Below are 20,361 nucleotides of genomic sequence, written 5' to 3'. Positions count from 1 at the left end.
GAGGTCCTCAGGCCCAAGAGCGCATTTCAGTGTAACGGTAAAGACCCCGTCATTTCCTCCCTCGCAAAATGTAGCCTCTCCTTCCCATTTCACATATTCTTTTAATTACCTGGGTTTGAAACCTTAAAATCTGCTTGGACTCCTTCCTGTTAACCGCCAAATCCAGTCAGTCACAAATCACATGCTTTCCCCCTTCAACCCTGCTCATCTGGCCTATTCCCTCCTTTTCTGCCCCCTTCCCCCTCACAATGTGTTCTCCAAGTCTCCCAAAGAATTTCTCCACCCACGTTCCTCATGTTGATCTACCCGCGGACTCTTTGATAACCCACCCTCTCATCAAATGACTTGCCTGTTAAAAATGTTAGCTATTAATTGCACTATTGGGTATTTACCCTAAAGATACAAATGTAGTGATCCAAAGGGACACATGCACCCGAATGTTTATAGCAGTAATGTCCACAATAGCCAAACTATGGAAAGAACCTAGATGTCCATCAACAGATGAATGGATCAAGAAGATGTGGTATATATACACAATGGAATACTATGCAGCCATCAAAAGAAATGAAATCTTGCCATTTGCAACAACATGGATGGAACTAGAGCGTATCATGCTTAGCGAAATAAGTCAAGCAGAGAAAGACAACTATCATATGATCTCCCTGATATGAGGAAGTGGTGATGCAACATGGAGGCTTAAGTGGGTAGAAGAAGAAGAAATGAAACAAGATGGGATTGGGAGGGAGACAAACCATAAGTGACTCTTAATCTCACAAAACAAACTGAGGGTTGCCGGGGGGAGGGGGTTTGGGAGAAGGGGGTGGGATTATGGACATTGGGGAGGGTATGTGCTTTGGTGAGTGCTGTGAAGTGTGTAAACCTGGTGATTCACAGACCTGTACCCCTGGGGATAAAAATATATGTTTATAAAAAATAAAAAAATTAAAAAAAAAAAAAAAGAAAAAAAAAATGTTAGCTATTTTCCGACTCTACCACCTACTAAAACAAAACCCAAGATTCTTAGCATTCAAGATTCATCACACCATCTGATCTCACTAGCCCTTCTAGAATTATCTTCATTAACTTCCACAACACTGAGGCTTGTGACTCCCTGAGACCTCTGCCAAAATTGGGTAAAGCAAGCCCCACTCCCACAAAATGTTTCCTTGACAATGCCACTCGGAAGTGAATTCTCCTTCACTGACTCAGCTTTTCTCAACTGGTACCTAAAATATGCCTCCTTTTATTGCCACATTTTGTACGTGTGACCATTCCTAGTAGATTATAAGCTTTTTGAGGACATGGTGTATTTCTTTCTTACATATTTTCATATTCCCAACAACACTAAACATAATAAGCATTCAACCAGTGTCTTTAAATGAATGCGTTTTAGAAGTTATTTTTTTCCATTAGTTTTCACAATCACATTTTTTTTCCCCAAACTGGGCTTGACATAAATGCCATGCTTTTGTTATGCCCATTGTAATTTCTCATGTTTTGAACTCGTACTTACTCTCTGGAGCATCTGTGCTAAAAATTCGTTCAACTGATGAGAAGAGAGATCCTTCAGGTCTGCTGGGGTGAATGAATTTAAATCCTCTTCTTTGGCCTACAATAAATGTTACCTGGTTATTTCCATTCATGTGCGATTTAATAATATTTATTGGCTTGTTGGACATAAAAGTAAAGATTAAGAAAAAGACAAATACAAGGATGCCTAAGGTGGTGAAAAATATATTTCAGCCTTAGCTACTTTAATAGTTTCAAGATGATGTTACTATTAACTTAAAGAGCTGACATGATTCCTAAAATCTGTATTACTTAAGAGAAATTAGACTATTACTAGTAAAAGTGGAAGAAACTTTTGACATCCTTTGTACCATTCCAGATATATGGATTTTCAAAGTAAAGAAAACATTACAAAAGCATATCAACTAATTAATAGGCCAATTAAAAAACCTGGGTAAAGGATCAAATTGCACATTCTCTTAAATATCGCACTAATGAACTGGTAGGACCACAAACGGAGGTTTCCCTCCTTCCCCACACATTCTGCTTTTCCTAGGTAATCTTGGAAATCATCTAAGAAAAAGAAAAATCGGTCAGTACTTTTCTATTTAGGACTCACTGCCAAAAATCTTGGAGGATTTGATTAAGAAATATTAAATAAAGCTTATCAAAGTAAGTATTTTTAATTCTTTAAAACCAGCTTTAAATTCTTTTAAAGTAGGGTTTCCTTTTATTATTTTAAATTTTAATTCTAGTATAGTTAATATATACTGTCATATTAGTTTTAGGTGTACAATATAGTGATTCAACGCTTCCATTTATCACCCGGTGCTCCATGGGACAAGTGCACTCCTTAATCCCCATCACCTGTTTCACCCATCCCCCTGGCCACCCCCCAGCCATCAGTTTGCTCTCTCTAGTTGAGAGTCTGTTTCTTCAGTTGTCTCTCTCACTCCTTTTCCCTTTGCTCATTGGCTTCTTGTACTCCACATAGGAGTGAGATTGTACGGTATTTGTCTTTCTCTGACTTATTTCACTTAGCATTATACTTTCTAGCTCCATTCATGGCCTTGCAAATGAGAAGATTTCATTCTTTTTTACGGCTGATAATAGTCCATTATAGATGTATACCACCGTAGATATTCCTTATCCATCCATCTGCCGATGGACACTTGAGTAGCTTCCATAATTTGGCTATTATAAATAATGCTGCTATAAACATAGGGGTGCATGTATCCCTTTGAATTAGTGTCTTTGTTACTTTTGGGTAAATACTAAATAGTGTGATTACTGAATCATAGGGTTGTTCTATTTTTAACTTTTTGAGGAACTCCCCCAACTGTCTTCTATAAAACTAGGTTTTTGTTTTTTTTTTAAAGTTAAAAAGAAATATATGTAGTGTTTAAAAAATCCAAGAGGGCCGAATGAAAAATTCCTTTGTTTTTGCTCCGTCTTTCCTCAGTAACCAGTATTAATAGTTCCTCGTTTATCCTTCCAGAAAACTTAATGTATAAATACATATCCTTGTAAGGAAATATTATTTTACACCTTCCTCCCCTTTCTATCCCACTGGGAAACCATACCTTAGTGTCAAAACTTACAGATCTCATACTCTGCTCAAAAACGTGCAAATTTAAAACTATCTATTAAAGACCTATTATAAGTGATAAAAACATGAAAAGCAGTAGGATAAGCGCAAGTTCAAGGTAATGGTTACCCTCTTGGGAAGGCAAGGTGAGCAGAGAGCGGATGAGGCCGGGAGGGGGCGCTCCAACAGTCCTGGTGAGGTTTTCTTTCTCAGGTTGGCGGTGGGTACACAGGCTTTTGTTTTACAGTTGATTTTTACACCTTCCAACAGGTGATGGACATTTTTTCTGTTTGCTTTTACTTAGTATGAGAAAACCAACTGGGCAGTCACACAAGGCAACGAGTCACTAGTGACTCTGGAGATGACAGCGAGTCCTCAGTCTGTCCCCGACACTGCCCACTCCTACTGACACTGCCCTGTTTACAGTCCTTCACCTTGACCGCTGAGCCTACAGGAGTTTCTAAGCAGAGATCAGGAGCAGTTCTACCAGGGGGGCTGGAATACATTTTTCAAATGAAAACTGAGGTCCTAACACAACACGTTGTTGTTAAAAGACCCAGTGTCCCTTGGATCTCTCACTTTTTTCCAACAACACATCTGTGAACTACACCGAACACGAGATTCGAGACCTAGGAAGAATAGCGAACCATGATCGGTGGAAAGAGGTGCTACCAGATTTCTCTCCCTGCATAGGGATCAAGCCTTCCTAAATGATTTGTCGTACATAATTAAATCCCTCCTCTAATCATCACTTAACACATCTGGTCCTGTGGTTATGACACTGAACGCAGGAAGCCGACCTCTCCCGGCCAGGTACTGACAGTGCACATGCAGAGGTGCGTGACTAGCCTGCCTGGGGTTGGGGGTGGAGACAGCGGCCTAGATATTCTCTATCCCACTCGAAAAGATCCTGACCTAGATCTAAAAAGTTAGTAATATCCTGACTTTGTTATGATGTTGTAAGAATCTCCAGAAAGAAGTTGGTCTTTTATTTTAAAGGACAGCATCTCTTCCCTGGGGTTTCTGGTTCCATTTTCCTGATTGGCCTTACTCCTGATTTTTCTTCCTTCTTCTGGCTGTCAGAGAGTTCCCCTCAAAACCCAGAGCTTTCTATGCCTCTTTCTTTATCTCACCTCTCCACCTAGGCTCCATGTTTTGTTGCTGCTTAAAAAATAAATAAACCTGTTCGAACTGTGTCCCTCCCACCCAGAATGTTCTCCTCTACCTCCTCCATGCCCAAACCATGCTCAGTCCTAGCTGAACTACCCTCTTCTAGACAAAGCTCTCCTCCATGCTGCAGCCAACCTCAGTGCACTTCACGCCAAACCCCCCCAAACCAGGCGCAAGTATTGGCTCTTTCTGGTGACCTCTTGTTACTTCATCTGTCTTTTTCATGCTACGCATCACCTCCTGTTTAGGATCATTATTTATTTCTAAACTTTAGGAAGAAGTGTCAAAAGGCGACATCTAAATTTGTTGCAGTAACAGCATGAAGACTAGCAGAATATGCCAGCCCCAAATACACCGATTCTTTTAACTGCAGGCTCTTGAAAACCAGGAATGGCAAGGAGAGGTTTTCTCCCAACTGCACACAGCTACCTAAAGACAGATTTTCCAAAAGGAACCCAATCGTCCTAGATCCCCTCCCCTGGGAGTTTCATCAATCAGGCAAGATGGACTCTTATCACGGGAAAGGAACAACAACAAAAAAGCTGACACCACACCCAGACAAACTTTGTCCCAATACTTACCGATCCTTCTAAGGGCCCATTTATCTTTCCTAAAAATCCTTTATTTTTACCTAAAAGGCTTCTCTTTTCTTACTGAAATGGTATTTAATCCTGAATTCTGAGCCACCTCTGAGTTACTCATTTTTCCGTGGGCCCCTCCCATGTAGACATGAGGTAGACACGGATACCTTTGTTTTTCTCCTGTTAATCTGCCTTTTCTTACAGAGGTCTCCACTAAGAACTCAGAGGGTACATGGAAAATTCCTTTTCTTCCCCTACAAGGATTATTCCTACTCTTTCCACTATTTTTCCCAAAAGCATTAGGCAGGGCACATCTGCACTCTGGTTTCTAAGGGTTCTATTTCAGGAAATGCACAAAGCAGCTCTTTCAAGGAGGTTCCATAGCGGTCAACACTAACACCGGCAGATAGAACTGAAGTGTCCCTGGTCTTCCCTCATAGGTGACACCAGCGCTCACCTAAGATCATTTTAGATTCACCTGTATGGGTAAGGGCTATTTGAAGCAGTATCTTACAAATGACTGATGAGAAAAAGAAGCAAGAGAACAGGCAAATATTTCTCCATACCTTTTTTAAGACTTGAAAAGAAGCAAGAAAATGAGAACTAATACCATCAATATCTATTTGCTCCCCTGGGCAAACTTAACTTTACACACTGAGGGTTGGGATACTACCTCTTCTGACAAACTTGACTTATGAGTGACCTTTCCAAATACTTGAGTTTGTGAATCTAGTACCCACCCACTCCCGGCCCTGCCACTGCCTTCCTGAGTAGAGACATATTTGTACAATTCAAAAAGGGGTCAAAATCACATGTTAGTACTCACAGTTATCCACCGTTGACTTAAGGCAAGGCAGGCATTTGTGAGAGTCATATCATAACTGCAAATGAAAAAATACCAGAGATTCAACTTCATAAAAATGTACATGCTTTTCCATAAATATAATGTTAAAGTTACAGAACATACTTAACTTTCAAAGTTTTTTTTTTTTTTTTTAAAGACTTTATTCATTTGAGAGAAAGAGCGAGAGTCCAAGAGAGACTGCATGGCGTTGGGGGCAGTAGTAGACTCCCCGCTGTGCAGGGAGCTCAAAGCTGGGCTAGATCCTAGGACCCTGAGATTATGACCTGAGCTGAAGGTAGAGGCTTAACTGACTAAGACACCCAGGTGCCCCTCAAAGTTCTGAAATAAAGCTCAAGGAGGCGCCTGGTTGGCTTAGTCAGTTAAGTGTCTGCCTTCAGCTCAGGTCATGATCCCAGGGTCCTGGGATCCTGCATTGGGCTCCCTGCTCTTCGGGGGAGTCTGCTTCTCCCTTTTCCTCTGCCCCTCCTCCTGCTCATGTGCTCACTCTCTCTCGCTCACTCTCTCTCTCAAATAAATAAAAATAAATAGAGAAAAGAAAGGAGTCAGAAGGAAAGAGAGAGTGAGAGAGAAAGGAAAGGAAAGGAAAAAGAAAAGAGAAGGAAAGGTCAATCAGAAACTCGCGACTGTTGGAAACAGAACGTCTTCTACCTGACTTCAATATACTGATGTCATCGGAGAACTTGGAAATCCAAGTGGTTACTGGATTAATGAAACACCTGATTATCCTCCAGAGAGAAAGCCTCACCACCTCAGCGAAGACGGTCAGATGCTTCAGTAGCACCCGCTGAAGGTGCTGGGACCCAGGTGGGCACGTTTAGGGTTTGCTGCGTGGCAGGCGCAGTTGTAGGCGCTCATGACAACACAAAGTCCTTGCTTTCATAGATTTTACATTCTGTTGTTCCAACTATCTTCCGACTTCGTAACCATCCAACAAATCTCCGAGCACCTATGTGGCAGGCACTGTTGTAGACACCAGGGAAATGATGGTGTCATGGGAAACCCTTGGGAGACTCCGAGTCATCATGTGATGATTTTATTCCTCTCTTTTCAGAAGAAAGTGGAAATAACAAACTCTGACCATTAAGCAAAACAAATGGCACTAAAATCTGTGCGTTCTCAACTTAGAAAATAAATTCCCTGTGTTGCAACTGTATAAGGTACAAAAATTCTAGCAAAACATCCCTCGTTGTCCATAAATGATGCTTGCTTGCTGTGTAATGAGAACAGTGGGGGTACCTGCCCCTGTGGGCCTAAAGAAATGAATTTTGATTAGAAGTTGCCTCTGCACCTCTGAAAGAGTTTGAGCCCTAGGGGAGATTATTAGCCAGTTAAAGCAGTGCCCTCCTTTGAAGTAGCTGCCAGTTAATCTTCACGAAGTAGTCGGGCTGTGGACTACAGAGAAAGCCTTTTGTTTGTCTCCAAGACCAAATGGGATCAGAGGCAGTAAATTGCTCAGGCAGTAAATCACCTTCAACTAGAACATTCCTTAGCACTGATTTCATAAGGAACAACAGAACCATACAAAACCTCTGCTGATCTCTTTCTGGGTGTCCTGAAATTTCCTTCTCGTTGTCATAAGAACTAGGTAAGGATTGGCCCGGGGAAGGGAAGCAGCCCTTACTTATGGTAAGATCCTAAGAAAAGCAGGGAGCAAAACCAGGTAGGAGCCCAGCTCTCACGGTGCTTCAGTGTTGTGAAGGAGAAAGACTTTATCACACAAATTAAAATTACCATGTGGTAATAATGGCAATGGAGAGGCCATACACAGCACCAGGAAACCCTAAATGGGAACCAGACTTGGTCAGAGAGGTCAAGGAATACTTCCATGAGGAAGTGGTTCTTGAGCTGAGATTGGAATGATCTGGCAAAGAGTACTGCTGGAGGGGGTAGGGGAGACAGCATGGTCCCGGCTGGAACATGTGGCAGTTTGCATCTCATATGACGTGTGAGTACCAGAGTTTAGGTCTCTGATTCAAGGGGGGTATTTAGTATAAAAGGCAGTATAGCGGAGGGGTAAAGACTGCCAGGGTTTGAATCTCAACCCTAACTACTTACTGTGCAAACTTCGGCAGAAGACCTTTACCTCACTAAGCCTAATGCGCCTCTTCTCGAAATGAGGCTGACATCTCAGAACACTGCTGTAATGATGGACATTACACTTATACTGGTTGTATTTCTTACTTCAGAGGTGTTGAAAGAAAGGAAAATATCTTCTCTGATCACCATCCTTCAGCTGAAAGGAGGCATTCCATCATGATTTGGAATGAACTGAATTTATAATTCATGGAAATGTTTCTTTTGACCTCAGGGTTAAGGGTCAAACACCTACAACGTCTGCTCTGTAACTGGTTACAGCGTAAGGAAGTCATCAAACCCTGTCGAGTATCTTGAGGAGCCCAAGAATTCTGGAGAGTGGGAAGGAAAGCATTAATGGGAAGGACTGACTTGGGTTTTACAGGAGGCATTCCAGGAGAGTACAGCCATGCATTCCAGTCAACTTGATTGAGAAGATCGACCTGTGAACACAAACAACACCAAGGTTGCTACGAAATAACTTTTTCCATTGGAGGTGGTGTGAGGGAAGTGTGACTATCTTAAACAGACTTTTAGTTCCTCAAATCTGTAATTTTACCTGCACTAACATGTTAAGATAACTTCTAAGTCTGTTTCCTAAAATAAATTTATATTAATCAGCATTATTCTGTTAAATAAAGCAGGAAAATTAGTTATATACAAGCACTAAATTTCTGAAACCAACTATTGCAGATCTCTCCAAAATATTCATGTTAGTTCATATTGTTGAGATCACAATTTACATAGGAAAAAGTACCATGAAAGGCTGAATCTTAAATTCTAAACCAGTACTACTATGAAGGAATTCAAATCAGCCCAATAAATAGCCATTAAACAGAGGTATTCTGGGCATAGAAAATAAGAAAGCTTTTCAAAACCAACCTTATCTTTAAAGTGGGAATACAGGAAATCCTTCCAGTCATCCGTGGTTATGCTCTTGTAGGAAAATTTTTCAACATAAGCCTTTAGGAATCCTAGGAAAACCTCTAAGAGTTAAAAAAAAAAAAAAAAAAGTCGATTAATGGAAAGGTAACTATTGAACATTTTGGGGGTGCTTGGTATGCTACTCTTGACCAGGGAGAACAGAGAGCTTTCAGAGAATAGGGAAACCAATAAGGGTTTTAGGGGTGAAAGAATGTTCAAATCAGGTTGTAGGACTTAAGCCGGGCCTTAAAAAATATATGTAATTTGGTGGAAGGGAGAAGAGAAATCCGAATGACAACAGGCCAATGCAATGAAGAAACAGAGAAGGAACCCACAACATAAATTCTAAAAGTAATGGCCTTAGTGTGACCCGAGAGGAGGAGAACGAGATGGGACAGGCAGAGTGTGTGTGGGTGAGGGAAGGCCTTCGAAGTCCACGGACAAAGGATAAGAGCCCATCGCCCATCAGTAGGGGAAAGTTACATGTATTCAGCACATCTACATCATGGACAGCTACAGTGACATTAAAGGGTATAAGGTAGATTTCTGTGTTTGACATGGAAGGATGTCTGTGGAACACTGCTGAATTAAAAAAAAAACAAAGGTAGAACAAATGTGTGTGTCTATGTGTATAAAGTGACCCATTTTCTTATTTTTTAAAAAATTTTACTTATTTGAGAGAGAGACAGTAAGTGCTAGCGGGGAGAAGGAGAAGCAGGCTCCCCACCTGGCAGGGAGCCCGATGGGGGGCTCGATCCTAGAATGCTGGGATCATGACCTGAGCCAAAGGCAGACACTTAACTCACTAAGCCACACACACGCTCCAATGATCCACTTTCTGTAATTAAAATATATTTATTTGTCTGTTTGTTCCTTTATTCTTAGAAAAAGACCGGGAACCACGCACACCAAACTGCTAACAGTGGTCATCTGGGGACTGGAAAGGGGCTGAGGGACTCTTCACTTGTCATGCTTAGCAACTTCAGTACTACAGAATTTTTTTCAAGGAGTATATACTATTTTCCTAATTTTTAAAATACTGATGAGTTTTCTGGGGCGCCTGGGAGGATCAGTTTGTTGGGTGGCTGCCTTTGGCTCGGGTCATGATTCCAGGGTCCTGGGATCCAGCTCCGCATGGGGCTCTCTGCTCAGCGGGGAGCCTGCTTCTCTCTCTTTCCCTCTGCCTGCAGCTCTGTTTACTTTTGCTCTCTCTCTGTCAAATAAATAAATAAAATCTTAAAAAAAAAAAAACTGATGAGTTTTCTTTAAAGTCATGCAACACAGTTTTGCATTCAGCTTATTCAAGGTTTAAAGTAGAGAGGTCACATTAGAAAATGATACCGGCTTTCTTTAGCAGCTACACACAAAATGAAACAAAAGAATAAAATGGGACAAAAACAACAGTTAAAATTTTTCCTTATTCTTCACATTGCCCTCAAAAAAAAACAAACAGACAAAAATCAGAAAATGCCAACTACTTGCCTGGGCCCCCAAGAAGTTGTTCAAGGTAAAAGAGTAAAGCAAAGCCCTTCTCGTAGGGCACTGAAGAATATGCTACATCGGGGTCCACATTTGTCAGATCAACCACAAGTTTGGTGTAAGGATGTGTATCTCCAAAAGTCTTTATCTGCAAGACACAAAATTAGATGAATGTTCAAATATGGATACTGGTTATTAGCACGTAAGGAAGATAATAAGGAAGTATGACTTCGCTCAAAGGCATAACTTTAGGGGAACTTATACTGAAGGACTAGAAGTTGTAGGGTATATTAGCACAAATTTCTCTAAGACTGTTAATGGAATGCCTACTTGTGTCATGTTCCGTGGTATTTCCTGTTCAGTAGTAGGCTCTATTCTTATAGAAAACTAGGAAAATGTTTCAATGCCTGGTCAGCAAATTCAGCCTTTGGGAGGGAACAATGAAAAACTCAAACTAAGTAACTGTACTAATGGCAAAGACCCAATGAGGTCCTACTGGTCATGAACATGACATTACACAAGATAAGGACTAGCATGTACCAATACCATATTATACCAGGGCGCCTGGGTGGCTCAGTGGATTAAGCGTCCAATTCTTTTGCTTTGGCTCAAGTCATGACCTCAGGGTCCTCTGACTGCGCCCCATGTAGGACTCTGTGCTCAGCACCGAGTCTGCTTGGGGTTTCTCTCTCTCCCTCTGCCCCTCCCCCCTGATGCAGTGCACCCCCCGCCCCCCCGCCATGCTCTCTCTCAAACAAATAAATAAAAGCTTAAAAAATAGAATATTATACCAGTATCTGCTTGATTTCCACACCTGGCTTTCTTGTTGCTACTTAGGAAAGCTAGTTTACAAACTAAACTTTTGAATGCCCGTACAACTTTGGAGAAACGCTTTGACTCACTTACTGAATTCTGTAGTTCTCCCCATCCTCCCAGTGCGTGAAAATGTCTGAACTTTTCTCCAAACAGTCGTCCACAAATGTGGCGTTCTAAATACACAGTATGTCCTTCGTTTAACCTAAAAAGTTTTTTTTTTTTTGTAAACAAAATAAAAACAGTGACACAGCTGAAAGGAACAAGAAATTTAATCATCAAGGTACTTTCTTTTTGGCTTTGCTACAGAGTAAAACACTGTAAAGCATGGACACTACTGTCTAAGCGGATTCTGCTCAGAGCCATGGGAAATGCAGCCACCCGTTTTCTGTTCCCACATATTAAAATGTGATGCTACCAGCACTAAGTAAGAAGCACAAGCCAAATACTCTTACTCCTCCTAACACTGACAAGCATTATGGAATTTTTTTAACTGTCTACCTAAGAGATGACGACAAAGGAAAACTAGATATTTCTGCAAAACCAATTCAGAGCGGCGGGAGGCAGAAAAGGAAATTAATAAAAAGAACCAATAAAGAAACAGTAATAATAATTTAAAAATCTCACCAAAAGTGGTCCCAAGTTTTATTGGTCACTAGATTTCCTGTCCAGCTATGAGATATTTCATGTGCGATAACCTAAAGTGGAAACGTATGGTAAACAGTGGAAGGGATTAGTAGGACGCCTTGCCTTCTTCTAAAATAACTCGACACGTAAGCATTCTAGTTTTTTCACTTCCACATTGTTCAATTTCTTTTTAACATCAACTGATATATTTAGGGAGTTAGATGAGCAAACAAATCATCACTTAGCCAAAGACAAAAATATTTTAAAAATTAGAAACTAAAAGTTATTTAGAAAATATTAAATGGACACATCACTCCTTTAAAATGCATTTCATAAACATATGAAGAGATCAGACCATAAAATGTTATGACTTCTATTAAATCTGTTAATGTAACAACAACCCCCGAGTTATCTTTTATAACCGTATCTTCAACATAACAATACAATGGGTATTTTAAAAATCAGCTGAATTCTTAGTTCTTTGAGGGTAAGACTGTGATAATAAATTTTAACTTACGTTGGAGAGTGACTTGTCTCCTGCCTAAAAAAGAAGAAAAGTACCTTAGTATTCAAATTACAGACTATATTTAAAAGACTGCCTACATCAGTATGTATTCCGACATTAATAGTGCACTGTATTTCTACTATCATACTCAAAGGGGTTCAAGACCAGAGTATGTTTTGGGAACGTAAAACCAAACATGCAGGACTAAAAAAAAAAAAGCATGACTCTTTCTCTCCCTCATCTGGGGAATTTTTCCAGGACCAGGAAGCCTAACATACATATCTCTAACTTACAGGAAATATTTCTCCTTCCATTTTTTAAATATCTGTTCTTATTTCCTTTATGTACCTTATTCTCGCCTAATTACCCACAGCATACTTAAGAAAAGTCTGCAGTGATTTAAAGTAACATACAAAGGCATATAAATTATATACTGTCGGTCTAATCCTTCCCTATACATGCTAAAGTGAGTTTTTGTTAGTTTTGTTCGACCCGTCCCCACATGCCGAGTGTAAATGGCCTAGTTTCTCTGTCTGGATACAGAATTTGTCCCTACATTGGTAGGGACAAATACACCTTTGGTTCTCGTCTCCCTAATGGCTAACTTATTTCCTTTTGATAAAATGAGATGACGAAAATAACCATAATAAGCAATAATATCAGGAAGAGGAGTTACACAAATAAGAGAAAATATTGTTTAAAAAAAAAAAAAAGATGATCAGGAGCCTAAGGCTCTTCACATCCAGCTGTACGTGCGAGGAGAACTCAGCCGTGCACGCACAGGCTCACACTCACCAGCAGAGTGGGGGTTACAAACGTGAGGCAAGGATTCTCCATGCCGCCGTAAGGGAAGGACGGCGGGAGGACTAACAGGTCATACTGCCCCCATACATATGGTCCTCCCAGATCTTCTGCAATTTTAAGCATAGATTCAGTCTGGAAAATGAACACACATATATTTACATATCTTAGTCATTACAGTGATGAATTTCTTTAAAGTCCATATTGCTTTCTATGAAGGTTATGAATTAAGGATGTTCCTTTCAAATAATACTGATGCAAAAAAACCCCAAAAGTAACAACTACAAAAACCACATAGAATAAGAGATATTTGATTCTCTGACCACATCACTAAACACCATTGCATTTCATACTTTAAGTCTTTTTTTTTTTTTTTTAAGATTTTATTTTTATTTATCTGACAGACAGAGATCACAAGTAGGCAAAGAGAGGCAGGCAGAGAGAGAGGGAAACAGGCTCTCGATGCGGGGCTCGATCCCAGGACCCTGGGATCATGACCTGAGCCGAAGGCAGAGGCTTTAACCCACTGAGCCACCCAGGCGCTGCCATACTTAAAAGTCTTAAATCTATTGTCTACCAGGATTATTAAAAAGGGTAACTCTATGACCAACCTCAGAAAATTCGTAAGCAGACTTTTCCACCTGCTCTTTCTCAGACCAAACCAACGTTCTTGGGCCAATTTGCCTGCAAAATTAAAAAGCTTAATGAAAATGAAGTTCAAGACACATTATTCATTTGGTTCTAGGAAAGAGCTAAAGTAATATATAAAAACCCGACAGTAGTTAAGATTTACCATGTGCTCTGGGAGGAGGGGAGGTTTAACAGCTTCTCTGAGATACAGTCCGCTGCTGTGTGCACACCAGAAAATACACAGCTCTCTGAGGAGGCACCGTCCCGGCCACATGAAAACAGATGTAAAGTGCCCCCGAAGATTAGCTAACTGGCTCTGGTAAGAACTTTGGGGATCCCCCAGTCAGGCTCAGTAAGAGGTTATTTACTATGTACTTAAAGGTTGAACACTCACAGAAGAAGAAACAAGTAGAAAAAGAAGGAAATCCTGTCACGTGTTAGAACATGGCTGAAGCTTGAGGACATTATGCTGATTAACAACCCAAGCCAGTCACAAAAGAACAAAAACTCTGATTCCACTTAGGAGGTCTCTAAAGTGTTCAAACTCCTAGAAACAGAGAGTAGAATGCTGGTTACCAGGGGCTGGAAGGAGGTGGAAATGGGAGTTGTTGTTTAAAGGGTACAGAGTTTCAGTTTTGCAAAATGAGAGTTCTGAAAATCTGTTTCCCGACAATGTGGATTTACTGGGCGATACTGACTACTGGGCCGTACCCGTAAAAATTGTTAAGAGAGTAAATTTTGTGGGATTTTTAGCCACAGTGTAAAACCAGAAGAAACAAATAAAAGTGTGTATCACTTACAAAGGACTAGAACACAAAAATATTTTTTTCATCTAAATTGCATCCTAAACATTTTCTGCGGAGCCAAACCCCAAACAAGATTTCACTGAGGTGTCGTGCCCCCAGAGAGGCAGTGGACTCTAGAGGAGCTGCTTCTCCAACTTTAATGTGCATTCTGATGATCTGGGGAGCTTGAACATATGCAAATGTTGATTTAGTAGCTCTGGGATAGGACCCCAGAATTTGTACTTCTACCCAACTCGCAGGTGATGCCAAAGCTACCAGTCTCTGGAACCAGACTGGGCAGTGATGGTAACCAACCTGCTGTTAGCCAACAAATTTAATGAGAACCCCAAGTATGAGCTGCGTATGTCATTTTAAATTGCCCAGCGGCCACATGTGAAATAAGCAAAATGGAAGCAGATGAAATCAATTTCAACAATACACTTTGTTTAACCCAATACATCCAAAGTAGTATCATTTCCAGATGTAATCAACATAAAAATTACCAATGATAGAGTTGATGTCCTTTTTTTCCTACCAAGTGTTTAGCAATCTAGTGTGTATTTCATACACATCGCAGGCCCCATGTGGTCAGCGGCTATCTAGCCCGATAGGGCACATGTTTGCGGCACAGGCTGCAAAGTCAGCCAGCCTAGATCCCGGTCCTGACCCTTCCTATCTGTGTGACCATGAGGTGGTTATTAATACTCACCGAGCATCAGTTCCTTTATCGGTCAGATGGGAAAAGCAATCCCATCTACTCCACGGAACTGGGGGGATTCCGTGCCCTGACGCTCGGGGGTCGGCACAGAATAAGCCTTTGTAATGGTCGGCACTCCGACAATTCCTAGAATCATCATCTAGTGAGTTTCCCGTAGGCTGGGAGCTTTACCTACATTGGGTCGGTTAATTCTCACAAAAATCCTTTGAGCTACATAGTATTCTTTCCAGCCTTTAGGAGAAGAAAAGGAAACTCAGAGGTGAGCTGCCCAAAGATGCTCATAGTAACTGCTTGGCTGGAGCTGGGTTCGCCTGACTTCTTGATCTTGTCCACATTTCTGGCAATTTAAAGAATGTAAGGCCTACCCACAGTCTTAATTTTCAGCTGTTTAGCAGTAAGACTTAGCAAAAAATTAAGAAGGAAGGGCACCGTAGCTATTGGTAAAATTTTAATAAAATATCTTTTATTTCTGTAATATTTATAGGCTTCCGTGTGCTTTTTTAAAAAATATTTATTTATTTGACAGAGATCACAAGCAGGCAGAGAGAAAGAGGGGGAAGCAGGCTCCCTGCTGAGGAGAGAGCCCGATGCAGGGCTCCATCTGAGGACCCTGAGATCATGACCTGAGCCAAAGGCAGAGGCTCAACCCACTGAGCCACCCAGGTGCCCCCTTCCAATTGCTTTAACGTTTCTTACCTCACTCGTTCAGGGAAAGAGAGATACTGCAATTTCAAGGTTGAGGAAATGGAAGTTAAGAGAAGTGACCAGTTCAAACTTCTATTAGAATCCAGATCTCTAACTAAAGGCAGAGCATGCTCACTCTGGAATACCCAGAAAAGCCGAACAGGGACTGGTAAAAGACTTTTTTCATTTAAAATTCATTGTTATTTACATTTTATAATTAGATTTGAATTTTTCCAGCTTGATATCTTGTGATGTGCATAAATGAGCTACTAGTTAATCCTGCCAGAGATTCAAGATACTTCAAGCTTAATCTTTTCATAAACCTCAAAATTTGTTCAAAAGCTCACCTGCTTTCTAAAGCTCCAACAACTAAAGCAATCAAGTAGCAGGGCATGGGCACCTAAAAGGAGCAAAAAACACACACACACACACACACACACACACACACACACGAATTAGTGCTTAGAAATGTTAGAGTAAGACAATCCATATTTAAATGTGAATTCCTTTTCAGATCTCACAGTTCTCATTTTTAGGGAGTTAAATAGTTCAAAATTGTGATGTAAAACATTCCTGCATGTAATATTACCAGGTCCGTATCAAGCATTTCTCAAAAATTGGCCTATAAGAAGGAACTGTGCTTTTTTTCTAAAGTTTTTCAGGCTTTTCCTTGACGTGAAACAATTTTTTTACTTCCTTTTTTAAAAAAACCACTCCTGGTATATTTGAGAGACATATAAAATAATCCAGCAGTAAGAGGAAGCTGAAGGTTTGGGAGCTTGGAATCCCAGATGCTGGTTGGGAGCAAAACTGTACTGTGGTTCAATTACATGTTCTGTTAAGAAGGTCAATTAAAAAAAAAAGCATGTGTAAACACACGCGATTCATTAAAGGTCAAAGATACAAGTCAAATTACCAGGTACATAGGAATCTTAAACTTAAGGACTGTAACAGAGTTGTTTTTTGTTTTGTTTTGTTTGTTTTGGTCTAATGTAGCTCCTCTGTTTGTAAACACTAACCACAGGCCTGCCCTGCGGTAGGAGGGTGGGCAAAGTTCAAACAACAGAAAACCTGCTGCTGTGTTGAGAGAGAATGGAATCAGGCTCTGTGCCCCACTTTGCTTATTCAACGACCCCTTTCTTTATTCCAACGCTGTGAATAGAGCCCAACATTTCACAAGCCCAAAAGAAATGAAGAACACACAAGACCACAGAAGCTGCTTTCTAAGTTCTGAAATATTTTAAAAGCAATTTTGCTCTCTGGATAGGTAAAAGCTATTTGTAGTTCACCAGCAATGAAAACAAAAATGTAGGTCCTCAGATCTTACTTTTTGGCTGAATTTATAGATCTTCCTGCTTGGGTCTTCTGGGTCAGGTTCTTCTCCATCACGAATGGCGCTCATAAGTGCCACCAATTCTTTAGGGACAGATACCTAATCAAGAAGAGAAGTCATCTCCAGTTCCAAAGGAAACATTCTACGTATCCTTAATTATATGTGTAAAATAACAGATTTCCCCCTTCTTAACTATGCGATAGGCAGTGAGCCCAGTAAGTCTGGACTTAGCAGGTTTATAAATAAACTAGCAATAAATAAAACTGGCTTCTTTAAAAATGAATGTGAATTATCTATCCATTCATCCATCCATCTTAAGAGGATTTGGTAGAAACTAGATTAAAATTCCAGCTCTGCTACTTACTAACTGCATGGCCTTGGAAAATGACCTGCCTGAGCCTCAGTTTCTCCATCAAACAAGGGTAATAACCTCATCGGATTGCAGCAAAGAGTAAATTACGGAAGAACAATCCAGCAACCTTCTTGGCAGGGCTGGCCACCTGTGTCCTCCTCCACACCCTCAAAACAGATTCACAAGGTTGTATACTCACTTTAGGACAGCGAATACAGTTTTGAACAGTTTTATATTTAAACCATAAATTTGGAGTTACAAATCAAAGAGTTTTTTAAGGGTCATGACTGTGAGAAACTAAAAGTTATTGTCCAGAGCCGTGAAATAACTTTCTCTGGGAATTTGTTTGGAAAAGATGCTGACGGCGCAGAACTTCGGGTCATTTAAATATATACCCAAGCTCCACGATTCTGAAAGTTTTATTTCTAAAGAATGCTAGAATCAAGGACTAGCCCTTCAATATTAATGATCTAGCAAACATACATCCCGTGGAGTTCTAGACTTTCGTATTCCTCTTGCTTGGCCCAGTATTTAAAGTTATTTTGGAGGCAGACACAGATCAGAACTTCCAAAGCCAGTACTACAATAACCATAAATCTAAAGCTAAAAAGCACTCGAGAAATAATTTAGTTCTGCTTCCTCCCTTCGTTTAGGCAGTGGTGTGTTATACAGATGAGACAACTCCAGGTTTTGAGGTCATAAGACTTGCCCCGGGTCATGCAGTCAGTAAGTGGTAAAGAGTCCAAAACTGGAGATTCTTTGTCTCCGAGGATACAGTTTTCTACAGCACTATACATACTAGGTGTGGTTCAGTTGTGCGACGATCTTGGAATCAAGAAGCCCCCATAAAGACAGGTTGGTCCCCAATTCTATTTGCTTGGTCCGAGTAGGTCTGGCCTGGGACCTAGTATGTACATATGTAGGTAGGTATGTATTTAGTATCATTTATTTAGTTAGGACTTACTTATTATTATAGTCCTTTTTGTAAAACGATTAGCAGTACCTACAAGAATCAGGTGGAAACGTTCAGGTAAGTCTGCAATCTAAGCCTGTTAGGGGACCTAGACAGAGGTTCGCATGGCTATAGAGTGCATTTCTAGAACCTATAATCCTACAAATGTTAATTTTTTAAAGTTAAAAGACATTGTCCCCAAATTTTTGTCTTGAGATCTGCTACTCTGAATTCCCTTTCAAATCAGAATAGTACCCATTTCCTCTTACTTTTTGGCTGAATTTATATATTTTAGAAATGTTCAAAACTGCCTTTAGAAAGAGAGATGCAGGGGCACCTGGCAGGCTCAGTCACTGGAGCGTGTGACTCTTGATCTCAGGGCTGTCAGTTCATGCCCCAAGTTGGGTGTAGAGATTACTTAAAAATAAAGTTTTTAAAATAGAGATGCAAAATGAGGTCCAGAGCTTCTTTGTTATATTTCATGTAGAATTTAATTAAATAAAATATTACTAACTATAAAAATCCAACTCTTAACTCTGCTTATCATTTATACCACATTTACTTATATAAGTCATTTAATTCGGTTAATAATTTGTGATACTTACCTCTGCACTGTAGGTTAATTTCACAGAAGGAGTGTCCTGGCAAGGAAGAATTGCTCTACAGTGGATGGCCTGGGAAGGGGGAGGGAAAAGAAAAAGCTATTCCCCTTTCTTATAGATCAAGTTGTTAAGAAATCATTAAAATTGTAGCACTGCCCTTAGACACGTTCTTTTTAAAAAATATGTCTCATATTTTTTCAGATCTTTTGAAGGAACAAAAATAGACTTGTGGATAGAAAAGTCTGATTTCCCATTTTATTTTTTTTAATATTTTATTTATTTATTACTATTTATTTTTATTTATTTATTATTATTATTAGAGAGAGAGAGTGAGTACAAGCAGGCAGAGGCAGAGAGAGAAGCAGGCTCCCCACTGAGCAAGAAGCCTGATGCGGAACTCGATCCCATGACCCAGGGATCATGACCTGAGCCAAAGGCAACGGTATAACCAACTGAGCCACCCAGGCGCCCCTGATTTCCCATTTTAATGTACGGTCAGTCCTCACGATTCAGTTGAAGCATGAAGCAATGTCAAGCATTGTTTCTTGTTCTCTGCCCTGAGTAACAGCAGTGCTCAGTGAGATGCTGTTAGGGACCCCGAGGGAAAAAAGGGCTCTTTAGTGAAATAAAACTGAGAACCAAGCATACTACATTCCTGTCTTACAGAATCGTTTGGAGCATTAGCCTCCTGGAGACTGAAAAGACCCACAATAAAGAAACCTGTTTGAATTCTTACACTTGTTTTAACAGGAAACCATCTTGTTCTGGTTAGTTATTAACATCTAATGGGACGCCCCTGTTCTGAGAACTGCGTAGGGAGTGTTGCTGGAGGCCTGACATTCCAGTCTTGCAGCAAACTTTGAAAGTAAAAGTTAAGAAGAAAAGGAAGGAAAAGAACAGCCTTTCTCAATACCATCTAGACTCCTATTGACATTTGAGTCTAAGGTTGTGTCTATCACTTAGGAATACTGAGAGGATTAACTGTGCAAAGTACCTAATAAAAACTACAGTCAGTGTTTAATGAAATGAGTTCCTTTCATTGTAAATTATTTAATTACTAACAGAATTAGGTTTTTCCCCTTTTAGAAAGTAGTTTAATATGTATTACCCTTGTGACAGATTGTCTCTAATGATAGGATTCTTTATTCTTAGTTTTTAAAGAGAAAAAAAAGAGAAATAGTTTAAATCATACATTTAATGTTTACATAACATACACATTTGTTAAAGTATAAGGAAAATCTGGAAATGGCTGCATACCTATCTCAGTGATGGTTACTTCTGGGCAATAGTGTCTGCAGAAGATTGTAAAATCTGACCTTTCACTTTCCATTTCTTTACTGTTAACATTTTTCATAACCAGTACCTATTAC

General features: G+C 40.2%; 1 protein-coding gene across 2 annotated transcripts in view; it reads right to left on the bottom strand.

Annotated features, from left to right (window-relative positions):
- The window catches only part of LTA4H (leukotriene A4 hydrolase), a 31,710-nt gene that overhangs the window by 3,314 nt on the left and 8,035 nt on the right, over window positions 1-20,361 (bottom strand). For both annotated transcript variants that reach the window (XM_045084813.1, XM_004748496.3), the window contains exons 4-16: window positions 18,995-19,063; window positions 17,080-17,184; window positions 16,100-16,152; window positions 13,547-13,619; window positions 12,930-13,070; window positions 12,147-12,170; window positions 11,630-11,700; window positions 11,096-11,207; window positions 10,193-10,337; window positions 8,669-8,772; window positions 8,159-8,229; window positions 5,675-5,729; window positions 1,514-1,609 (exon numbers count right to left, since the gene is read on the bottom strand). In XM_045084813.1, the coding sequence (XP_044940748.1) occupies window positions 1,514-1,609; window positions 5,675-5,729; window positions 8,159-8,229; window positions 8,669-8,772; window positions 10,193-10,337; window positions 11,096-11,207; window positions 11,630-11,700; window positions 12,147-12,170; window positions 12,930-13,070; window positions 13,547-13,619; window positions 16,100-16,152; window positions 17,080-17,184; window positions 18,995-19,063 (1,119 nt within the window). The remainder of the gene's footprint in view (window positions 1-1,513; window positions 1,610-5,674; window positions 5,730-8,158; window positions 8,230-8,668; window positions 8,773-10,192; window positions 10,338-11,095; window positions 11,208-11,629; window positions 11,701-12,146; window positions 12,171-12,929; window positions 13,071-13,546; window positions 13,620-16,099; window positions 16,153-17,079; window positions 17,185-18,994; window positions 19,064-20,361) is intronic.

The sequence above is a fragment of the Mustela putorius genome, unplaced genomic scaffold (genome assembly GCF_011764305.1).
Source record: "Mustela putorius furo isolate JIRA1106 unplaced genomic scaffold, ASM1176430v1.1 tig00000788_pilon_pilon_pilon, whole genome shotgun sequence".
NCBI classification, from domain to species: Eukaryota; Metazoa; Chordata; class Mammalia; order Carnivora; family Mustelidae; genus Mustela; species Mustela putorius.
Note: the sequence above shows the minus strand (reverse complement) of the source record. Positions and strands in the feature narration are given on the sequence as shown.